Source organism: Camelus bactrianus, chromosome 8 (assembly GCF_048773025.1).
Source record: "Camelus bactrianus isolate YW-2024 breed Bactrian camel chromosome 8, ASM4877302v1, whole genome shotgun sequence".
In the NCBI taxonomy this organism is placed as follows: Eukaryota; Metazoa; Chordata; class Mammalia; order Artiodactyla; family Camelidae; genus Camelus; species Camelus bactrianus.
The window spans coordinates 76528090-76540189 of record NC_133546.1 but is presented as its reverse complement, the minus strand read 5'-3'; the positions used below and the strand labels follow the sequence as shown (position 1 = coordinate 76540189).

Here is a 12100-nt window from a genome sequence, read left to right as displayed (position 1 = left end):
TTTATGTTCATTACAAACAGCATCTTATTTAACTGTCTTAAACTCTAGCAGTCACTACTACATAAGGTGAAACCCAGAGCTGTCTTTTATAAAAGGAAATCCTACGTTCCTTGATGGTCATGACAGTGCTTTACTTAAACACCGTTGTGACTCTCACCGTTAGAATACTGCACACAGTAGGGGAACAGGAAACATTGTGTTGATTGAATTTCTGCTTAGACCAGAAGGAAAGCTGCCAAAACACCCCAGAACTTTTTGTGACAGGTTAGGAAAAGATATTTAAAGATATGGACCACATATAACCACCATAAAACAGGAGAAGTGGGTTAACTGCACCTGAGACAGATAACAAAGCAATGGAAAAAAGACATCGCGGCACTTCCGAATTACAGCGTGAAGTTGATTCGAAGCTCTGATAGTATTTTTAAAAACCTACCTTGATCATTGACCCTAGCCCTTAACAATGTTTGGCACAAAGATACTATGCATAAAACATATAAGAACCAGGTATTCCACCTTAAATCAGGTAACATACCCCAAGGCCTAAACGTCATTATTAGCGAAACGAGACAACCAAAATCAAACCATCAACCGATGTAAGAAAGAGCAGGTTCTGTGATAGACTTTTAATACGTTTTAAAGCACCTGAGAATTTTAACTTATTCAAGTGCAAACAAAAACAATAGTCAAATATGTTTCCAGAAAATCAGAACACTTAACGAATGCACGTTAAGACAGAACTCTCCCGCTGGGTCTGACTTTACTGTGTTTAAACCATGCCACATGCATGGTACCCTCATTTCAGTAAAGATTCTGAGGTGCTTTATCAGATAGAGGTGGATGCATTTACTTTTGGAATCACAGCATCTTTGACTGTGGCCCCTGGAAGGAAGGCGTCATAACCACATTGTTCTTAGTTATTACCCTTTACTTGGTGGCCTACAAGCCCCTGGAGGCCACTTGTCTGTGAGGAAGGGGTGACTAGTACCTGTCATTCTCCGGAGAGGCATGCTGGATTTGAATCCTGGGGCTACGAGGCCGTCTCCTATCTAGGGAGGGGGACCATCTACCCCTGGTTGCCCAATGAACGAGACAGGAAAAAACAGGACATTTAGTAACTCCTAAAATAAAAGAATATATGGAACAACAGGACTGGAAAAGCACCTCAAGAAGGCAAAGTGTAGAGTCTTGGCTCCATCATGCACTCTTCATTTTTATAAGCCTTGGAAAGATCAATAAAATTGTAAGAAAATAAAACTTGTAACCTTACATGAGACTAGAGAAACACAACTTATTTGGGAAGATGCTTGAAATCTATTAAGTGTAGTTTTTGTTCTTTTAAATGGGCTTGGGTATGTAGACATACTTACACAGACTCACCAATATGTATAGAACTTTAAAAAGTGATTCCTTAAGATTCTGGATGATGTCTGCATAAAATAGGTTTAATAAGCTGTCAATGCTGATTTGATGCAAGGCTTTCAAATTATCAGCTAAAGTGTCAAAAAATTAGGTGTGAGGATTTAATACGAAGCAGAAATATGGTCACAGTTTAAGTGAAGGGAAGAAGCATGCTCTTTATTCTAGAAACAGTAACATGAAGAAATAATTCATGGAAATATTATTGGCAAAGTCTTCAGTTTTCTTGGGGAAAATTGCAGGGTAAATAACTGAAGTTAAAAAACTGTGAGTCCAAAACACTGATGGGTGGAAGTGGGAAATACAGGTAAAATGCCACGGTCACAAGCACCACCTTTAAAAAATTCTGCCAATCTTTACTGGCAAAAGTACCTTTCAGTTGACAAACGGTTGTTTCCTTATTTCAGCATTTACACTGATACTGTTCTGGGGATTAACAGGTAAATGAAAGTTTGAAACTTGGTTCATGCCTTTGATAAACGATCTCGAGATTCTGTCTGTGCATGAGCATCAATTACAAATAGCCAGTCAAGTACAGAAAAGAGGCATTAAGGGACTGAATAGGCTGGACCTGAAAATTTTAATACATTAGATATGAACATTCTCAGCAGGATAATTCCTCCGCATACGGGCTTCCTCACATGCAACAAGGGATAACCGCATGGTATGAAGGGCTCGTCTACCTATAAGACTTTATGATACTCTCAAGAAGATTCGCCCTGACATTTTTTAAGAAGCCATCCTTTTGGCCATTAATAACTGTGGCTTCGTAGATTTATGGGACGATCTGGACAAAAATAGCCAAGGAGTATCAGCACGTGACCAGGATCTGTGACATCAGCAGGTGTTTAACTCTGAAAAGTCCCTTGGGACCTTGTGCCTCATCAGTTTCAGATGGATGGTCCCAGCAGGGGTCATGTCAGGCTTTGAGAGAGTGGTGAATCAAATAAAGATACTCAATGGCCAAAGCTGGGCAGAAGAGAAAACTCTGTGGCATGTCCTCTTGAATGTGTTACATGTGTGTGAAATTAAAAACATGTGCATTGATTCTAAATTATTTCATTATTGCGTATTATTTAAACAGTTGGTCAATACATTCGGAATGCTTTAAAATATGTCTTTTCACTTGACTGGCAGACAGGCTAAAGAAAAAAATATTTCTCAGGGAGATGAAAACAATGACACTTCCAGTGTTTTTCACATGAAATCATACTCAGTCATGATCAAACTTACGGCGTTATTTGAAAACACAAATATAGAATTAAAGTGTTTTTCTTGAAACATTGTTTTCAGGTAATGAGTAATGTTAATTTGCCACGATTATGAGAAACCTTGCTTCCTGAGGCAAAATTCCAGTCCTCGTGTTTACTGAAACACAAAAGTAAAGAAAAAAACTAAAGAAAAATGCTATAATTATGAAGCATGCAGTAAAAGCTATGGAGGAGAAAGGTGTACATTTAGAAACAAGCCATTATGAATGCAAGCTAGTCAAACGTAACTTTAAAAGAATTATTTAGCATGATACAGGCACACCTGCATGCTCTAAGTGCTTCCCAATATGCTGATACGTAGTACCAATGAAAGAAATCTGTTTGCTTTTCTTTCACATCTTGGAAACCATGAGAGAAGGGTCAATTTTCATCCAACTTTTGTCCAAAGAACAGATATTATGTAAGTTTTAATATCATGCATTTGTGAGCTTTAAATAAACTAGTGTTTCATATGTTTTTAAAACAGGTACAACTTCTTTATCTTTTTCTCCTCTCACACAGAAGTAAGGGATCAAAAGAGAATCTTCATTCCCTTATTACTGAGCAAAACACACAGTGTTACCTTCCATTTTTGTGCCACCAGCTAACATGGCAGACTGTGCTGGTGGGACTGACCATGAAGTTGAATTAAAACAACCCTTTCTTGATTTCTCTTTCCAAACCATCTTGCAAGTTACATTAGCTAGTTGCATTATTAGTACTCTAATGTCAGGTATTCTAAATGCATTCATTCAGGAACATCTACTTGTTGGGAGCCCAGCCCTTCCCCTGTGCTCAAAACAGGAGGAAAAGGTCGCTGATGGCTGTGGGATTCACCGACGGGTTGTGGGCTCCCTGAATAAGGGAACTGTTCTGTTTTGTTTTTTGTTTTGTCAGTTACATCAGCTATGCCCACACAGAATAAGTGATCAATAAATGTTCGTAAATATTTAAGTAGATAATAAGGAGATAAGAATTGGGGTACTACTGGTAAGAAATAATGAGAAACTTAACCAATAAATCAACGGTGGGGACAGGACCACTGATGAGATACAGAGGAACCAGAATTAAGGGTCCTCAGTAAGCAATTCAATGGTTCCTACGTTGTGACTTTTACCCAGGCACTGATACACCTTAAAACAAATGTGTGTGTTTAAATGTGTAATTAGTGTATGTGTTTGCAAACGTACACACCTTTCAATGGTGCATTTCTCCTGGCAGAACATGCCTAAGCAGCTAACTCATCCAAAAGAGAACTTACACGGAAGTGTAAATCATTCATTCCATAAGCAGCATGAGTGAAGAAAAAATAACGTATTTGGGGAAGTACTGTAATATTGGAAACCAAGCCCGAACAGAGGAGAGAAGTGATCACATTGTATGTGTTTTCACTGTCTATTCCCACTATTCATTTAGTCCTTTAAAACATTTTCCCTAATACTATTTTAAATTGAAATTAATGTGGGTACTTATAGTTTGAAATAAGGTTTATTTATTTCAATAAGATTCACATTGTTAAGTTTTAGGGAGGAACTGACATTCTCTTAGGCCTCGCATTTCCAAGTGGAGGGAATTCCCTTTAAGTCACGCTTCCTGCCCCTCTCTCCACCCCACAGAAGGAGGAGTGGGAACTCTGTTAAAAAAATCAAGCACAGGTGATTTAGCCCTTTCCAGAGTCCTTCCTCCAAATCAGTCTGCCGGCACACAGCCAACACTGCGGCAAACCAACCTATAAAAACAGCCTTCAGATGGAGGCCTGAGCCTGTGGGAGGAGCCTCTGGCAGTTCAGAAAACTTGGCTGATGGTGCAGGGAGTGATCAGCGAGCCTCCGGACCTGAGGTCGTAGCTCCGGACCCTGTTCATTATGTTTATGGTGGTAACTAGAGCTCCCACCTTCCACTTCACAATCAGACACAAACTGGGGGGCAGAAAACAGGGGTGTTTTTAAGTTCCCCCCTAAGTCCCCAAACTGAGCATTTACTAAGTAAAAAATAATAATGTTATCAAAGGAGGCAGCAGGGATGAATTGGGTGTGATCCCTGCCCTCAAGGAGTACAATACAGTGGAAGAAACACACGACTAAGTAAGATACAATGGGTTTTAATAGACACATATAGCGTTACCTGGGCCCAGAAAAGAAAGTGAATAATTCTAAGTGGGAGAAAAAAAAAAAAGGAAGCATGTGGGGGAGTCAGGGGGAGAGGTTAAGAAAAGTTTGCAAAAGATACAGTTATTTGACCTCCCTTTTTGAAGAATGAGTAGAATTTTTAGGCAGACAACAAAGGGAAGAGGGTACTTTAAGAGAAAGAAAACTTGAGACAAAAACTAATAAAGACAATGAACAGAGCTCATGAGAAATTAACCGGGTGAGAGGGACACCGGAAGTGGGGAGGGATCGTTTCTTAGGAGATTCTCAAAGGAGAAGCGAGAGGATTTCCTGTCTCATTGAGTGAGAAGGAGACGTGCTTCCCGATTACGTGGGCAGTCACATGTCAAGGCCACCCAACCAGGAGGAAACTGAGGAAGAGAAAGCACTTTGCTGAAAAAGGATGCAAGGGGAGATAGTGAATATGATTTAGACACTTAGATGTACACGGGGTCTGGAAAGCACTTAGAAATTTAAACCGAGTTTGCAGGGAAGTTCTGACCTGGCCAGTGACAGTGGTGTGTGGTCTTCATTATGCAAAGAGTGGGAACTTTTGATAGCAATATAGTTTCAGAGATGGAATGAGTTTCCTCAGAGGATGAAAACTGAGGATGAAGGTAAGAGAATACATATTTTATGAGACAGGGGTCCAGGGGAAGGAAGCCTGCTGAAGGAGGCTGTCGCAGCACAGAGGCACCAGGAAACTTGTAGAGGGCGCTTAAGAAAGGAGAGGTTCAGGAGGCAGGGTGGTGAATGCAAAAGGTTGTAAGATGCTTCTCTGTATGATTAGGGAGTTGTGTCCTTGGTGGTGGGGTTTTAGCACAGTGGTAGGGCAGTGGGAGGGAGTAGGCATCAGGTTGCAGGATTCACCGGGAAGTAAAAAACGGAGGCAGTAAGTGTAGACTACTCTTCGGTGAGCCTTTAGTAGAGCTATGCTTTCCCTAAAGGGTCAGGGGAGAAGACATCACATCTGAGAAAAGCAAACATTCTTCTGAGGCTTTAAAAATCAGAGTCTCCTAACATTTAAGCAAGATTCTGTTTTAAAACCTGGGAGAGGATAGGTTAGCAACAGGGCTGTCACTCACTCCTTCCCCAAAAGGGAACAGAAAGGGGACTGATGCCCTCACGCTGAGCCTGATATGGAGGAAGGAAAGTACAATGACCTTGATCAGACCTCCTCGGAAACAGGCAGGGGTACTTGCTAGTGAAAGGATAAAAGAGAGAGAGTCCTTATCTGACAGATATCTTCAGTAGGATGAACTGGTCTTTCCAGATCTCCCACTATCAATGAACCCAACATTTCTTGACTTACGGGTCATGACTGGATTGGGTTACTAACGATTTTTGCTATTTGTGTCATCAAAAGAACATGATGGAGGGGCTCAAACATGGAACTGACTTCCTTTGCGAACAGGGCTTCCAACACGGGCCCCTCTCAATATTCATCTGTTAACCTGGACCAAGTCACCCTAATGAGGGAGAAAAGGGGGCTCTGGTGGTTTTAGAATCCTTTAGGAAAAGAATATACTACCCACACCTGGCGCTCCTTTATCTTGGAGTCACTAGTGAGTGTGGTGTTGGGGACTGAGTCTGCTTTAACGATTTCATTCCTAGTGTATCAACACAGAACTCGGTTTCCTTTAAAAGTTAGTGAGGATACTTCAGAAAAAGGCATTAAGTAGGTATATAACAGCATATAAATGTTCATCCAAATGGTTCAGATTCAGCAGATGGTTTAATTCTAATAGGTTAGAGGCTGTGGAAATATGTGACTACTTCAAGAAGAAGAAATTACGTTTATAACACCTTTTCTCTAACATTTTATCTACTATGTAAATATTAGGCATTAAGCAGCTCTCCGGTCAACCAGAAAAATTAAGTAATCTGGAAAACTCCTGAAGCTTCCCTCTTCCTACTCTCTTCATGTTCTGTCTGGGGACTTCTAGGTGCACCTTCCAAAGAGAACAAAGTCCCCATCCTGTTACGTCCTGTCTCAAAGCTGCCCAGAGGTGTGTGCACAAGAGGGCAGCTTCCTCCATCCCACCCAGTACGCAACTACAGCTCATGCAATTATCCTGATGAAAACTTCTCTCACTTTATTTCCTTCTTGACAAGAAAGTGACCCCAACAAATTAAAGATCATTCATAACACGAACCCCTGTCCTCTGTCATTTTTTAAGGGAAAAATGTCTTGTTATTCAATATACAGAGTGAATGTAGGTCTCGATCATATTTTTTCTTCTTCTATCGAAGTGTACTCAGACTTCACTATGACCCATAAAATAATGGTGGTCAGACTATTTGTCTGCAGGCTGACCTGTTTGAAGAGTGCTATCTGAGAGATTAAATTCACCAGTGCACAGATTTGTGAGCTCTATGATTTCAGCATAACATAAAGCACATGCCAAGTGGGCTTCGGCATAAGGAGAAAATTGTGCTGTCCAATATGGCAGTCACAGACCAGGCACTGTGACAAAAGGAATGCAAAAGATCTCACTAACAGGTGTTAACTGACTAGATGCTAAAATGGCAGTATTTCAGGTATCTACTAAGGTATTAACGTTGATCCCCCTTTTTTAATATGGCAAGCAGAAAATTTTAAATCATGCATGTGGCTCAAATTACATTTCTGTTAGAAAGTACCAATATAGACGCTATTCAGAATGTCAAGGTGGTGTTATAGTCACAAGAGTCCACTGACTTCAGCAATTCTATCCTTGCAATTCTGACCAGAAACATCTAAAGAAATAATAAAAACTAAAAAAAAAAGGAAAAGTATGTTTCTTGCTACTCTTGTATTAATTTTTTTGAGGGGGGGAATATGTAACAAAAGAGAATAATGAAACAATTCCCATTGTGATTTTAGAAGAGACTGTAGTCATGTCAATCAAAATTTCTATTAAAAGCGTAAAGGAATACAAAGTGTAAGTTAGACTCCATTGTTTTCTTAAGAATTTTGCAAATATAAGAGAATATAAAATTAAATTGTAGTTTTTTTTTAGTAGATTTTAATGAAGACACTAAACATGAGTATGCCTACCTGTACCTATTACTCAAATCTAGAAATAAACATCTCATAAATAAATGAATAGAATCAGACTAGAGAGACTGCTAAAGAAAAGCTTTAAGCAGCCTTAGAAGAAGAGGAAAAGTAGGTTACATTAGCACAACTAAATGTTTTTCTTCAGGATTTGTAAAGCGGTAGCATGCATATTTCCAGCGAATGACTTCTAATCGAAAAGAGATAACAATCGTAACTGAGACTGTTCATTATAACCAAGTTTGCTGGAATAGAAAGTTCCAGCACAATGGAAAAATTAGCTGCTCACAATTAGGAGAGAATAATACATAATCGTGGAATACTTTCACATTAAAATAAGAATTATTTATTAATCATTTAAAAGCCTTAAGCAAAATTATATATGGGTGTATAAAATGTGCATTTATTTTTGTAAGGCACCAGAAAATCTGTGATAAATATACCACTCTTGGGTTGTCAAAATATAATTTAATGCATAATGTGATCTAGACCAAGGAGCAAGTTGATTAAAAAATGAACACAGATGCACAAGGGAAGTACTCTGTTTAAATCAAACGAGCGTTTTGAGTTTATGGAAGATTGCTGTTAAACTTACAAAGACTATTCATCGGTGGAACTAACAGGAAAGTGATCACCCCGTTCAGATTACTCACTGGACCTTCCGACAATATCAGCATACTGAGGGCTCCCTGAGCGGGTGTAAATAAAAATGCTGAACAGCAACCAAAGGGAGGAGCGGCAGCCAAAAGCAGTTACAAATCACAGCACACCGTGTGCAGCAACATCCATGGGAATATGTGTATGTGTCCCCTCGGGCGCATCCACGTACACATATCTCTACGCAGACGTGCACAGTAAGGGCGCGGGGCGGGGTGAGCAGAGATGTCGACAGTCAGCAAAGTGAACGCGGATGAACACACCTGGGAGACTCACAGGAAACAACACAAAGTGATTGGGTAGAAAAAGAAAAAGAAAAGAAAAAAAAAGGCACCAGTACAAAATGATAGGAAATTAAGAAAGTCTTTATTGTATACCTTTCTCGTTCTGGTGAATGCAAACTAGTGTCTGGTCTCAAGCAGTTGGTGCTAGCACTCCTAGCCCTGTCAAGGGAGGGTTGCAGGTCACTAGTGCATGCATCCAGGGGTAGAAGAGAAAGACAGAGAAAACAGAGAAAGGAAGACCGTGTTAGAGTCAAGCATACAGTCCTGCCCCCTTTCCACAACGTGCAGAATCCCTGCGGTTCGGTTCATCGGGGTGGGAGAGAGCTGACAGGGAGACAGTGCCCACGTTTGTTTAGAACATGAAACTAAACAAAGATTATGCTTGGATGGCTTTGCATAATTTCATTTTTAAAAGGGTCTCAGACTGAAAATAAAATGAGACTAAATCACTAGGTATGAAATAAACAGTAGAAACATAAAACAAAACTGGATCACGGAAAGCACTAAAACAAGATGCCTAGAACTTCGTTACCGACAACGGATGCCACACCAAAACAAAATGAAGGACAGCAGAGGAGAAGAGTCATACGGCTCGACTGCTTTGGTTCACAACACCAGACGAGGGAAGTGGAAGGAACGACTTCCAAACGTTCTTACCCAACCAATATTTCATCGGTAAATCTCAGTACTCTCGAGGGAAAGCACTGATGAAGGGGAAAGTCCTGTCTAGTCACTGCTTTGCTGTTAGTACGTGCAGGCAGAACTGAGCTTCACAAAGCAAAATCATCCAGAAATAAAATAATACAAAATTAATCACTGTAATGAAAATCCAGCAAGTGAAACAACAAACAGACGACAAAGAAGACAACAGCTAGAAGTCTGGTCTTCAAGTGAGGAGATTCCACTTAGATGTTCTACACTAGGTTTTATAATTAATATTCTAGACGAGGCTTTATAATTAAAACTATTTTTAGACATCATGAATGTTTCTCTGTGTATAATTAATTTTAAGAGGAGATGCTAATGCTCTATTGGAATGTAAATTGCTATTTTTAGTAGGGAAGGGATTAGGGGTTAGTTTATAACTGGGGCTCACTGTTAAGACTCTTACCTGTAAATATTCCAGTGAGAACAGTTCTCTAATAAAGGCATCTTGGGCGGTAATGTTTTATAGCGCCTAACAAGATGTCTGGACGTGGCAACACAGACACGCAGGAAACAGAAAAATATATAGGAAGCAAATTTGATTAGGATATGAAAAAAGCAGGAAGCTATAAAGCTACAAACACAGAAGGAGCTTTTGCTTTTTTTTTTCTCTCAGAAGAACCACAATAAAAAGGTCAGATTAGAACGATTAAATATGAAATCATAGACATGTTTTCAGTTAAGATAAAGATTCAAAAGTTTCCTAGCCTTCATCAGAAAAAGAGCTGCTAACTGCAGGTGATAAATTAACCAACATGAAATTTATTATTTGATCCCTGATTTAATATCATACCTGCTTCTATGGAAGGAACAACACATAGCTAAGAGTGTGATTCAAATAATTTATGTAATCAGGGAATTAAAATGTGACTCGAAGTTAATATTCTAGTAACAAGCAAAATGTGGGCCAGCGTTGCAGGGCTGAGGCTGGTGCCGGTGCCAACTATGGTGAAGGGGTGCCTGCCGGGGAGTTCTTTCCACTGATCAGCTTCTGAATACAAACCCAACATCAGGTAACGTTAATCATCAGAACTTGGGTGAGAAGGGCATTGGCTACGAACCAGAATATGAATTCTGATTTGGCAGAAGATGGCAGACACGAGGCCCGGCATCCTCTGAATTCCTTTAGGGCCTATGTGGGCTCCTGGGCTGTCTGTGCCACCAAGGTCAAGGCAGGTCCTGTCAATTAATTTTTTTGATAATTTAATAATGTCTCCACAAACTGAGCTGTTGATAATGAAAATCTACTGTCCATTTTGGCTTACATTATAGCATGACAAATTGGGAAAGGAATAAACATTTGCGGAGGACATACAAAGACTCAAATACCCCACGGGTTCACTCGTGTTTATAGTAATGGTTGAATCAGGGAATCTCTTAAAGCTTTGGTTTAAAAATGAGTGCCATATCTGAGCACAGATGGACGACGTTTTCAGTGAAGCAAAGGATTCAGTCTGCTTTCCAGACAGTAAGTTCAACTCCTAAGCTTCGGCAGCCATCTTCAGCAAAAGGCTGCTCTGTAACTTTTCTAAACAATTGGTTCAAAAGTGATTTTCTTTTGGAAACACTCTAATCGGGGTCAGCAGAGAACAGGAAACAGGAGAAAGGGCACACAGTTTATAGTATGAAGGTCCACGTTCCTGTCTTGGCTTTGCCATTTATCGGCTATGAGCCTGGGTAATTCAAGTCACGTCTTTTTCTACATCCAGATCTGGGGGAAGTAACGATCCTTAACAGGCATGCTGTGAGGGTTAAATGAGACACAGGAACGGAATATCTAGGATGTAGGAAGGCAGCCACAGCATCTTCTGTACACCACCACTTTCTCAGGACATGTACTAAAAACAGCATTTGGTGATGATAATAATGAGGAGGAAAATGAACTAAATAATAGGAGACAGATTCCTTTAGCACAGGACTTTCATATGCTGTGCACAGAAAATCTCCAGGGAGTGGCTAATTCATTTGCAAAGTCTCCAAAAATCTGTTTGACTCAGAAGCTCTTTTATGGGTTGAATTTTGCACAGGACCAGCTCCTTAGAAATACATTTTTGGAAGAATTAATTTAATGGGAAACATCAAAGAGACCTGACTTTGAATCCTTGCTCTGTTACCTATCAAATTAAACTTTCTGAGCATCTTTCCTCATCTGGAAAATGAGGATAATAATATTCATATCATACAGTTATTGTCAGAAAGTTGAGATAAAATACATGAAATGATTAACACTGTGCTCGGTACTCAATGAATGTTATTTTCCTTGTTTTATTGGAAAGTAGTAAATCCACAGATTTTATTCTTAAAAGTCCTATGTGAATATGAGTATGACAGGATGGATTCTGAAAGTAAGACTGCACAAAATGATGAAACTACTAGCTTAGTATATTGTGCATGTCCTGGTAATTTACCTTGAGAAGCAGAATATAAGGGAAAGAAAAACAGTATTATTTAGTGATTCTATTTAGATGATTGGTGTGGTATGTTAAAAACATGCACACACTGAGGGCCAGGGACATACCAGGTGCCTGATAAATATCAAGTTTTTGTTTTGTTTTTGTTTTATAGTTGTAGTCACAACAACAGGACTCTGCGACAACTT

General features: G+C 39.7%; 1 protein-coding gene across 1 annotated transcript in view; it reads right to left on the bottom strand.

The window, feature by feature from the left end:
• Positions 1-12100, bottom strand: part of RIMS1 (regulating synaptic membrane exocytosis 1) — a 451285-nt gene that overhangs the window by 122030 nt on the left and 317155 nt on the right. Inside the window, 1 exon segment of the mRNA XM_074368769.1 lies at positions 8890-8979. Within this exon segment, the coding sequence (XP_074224870.1) occupies positions 8890-8979 (90 nt within the window).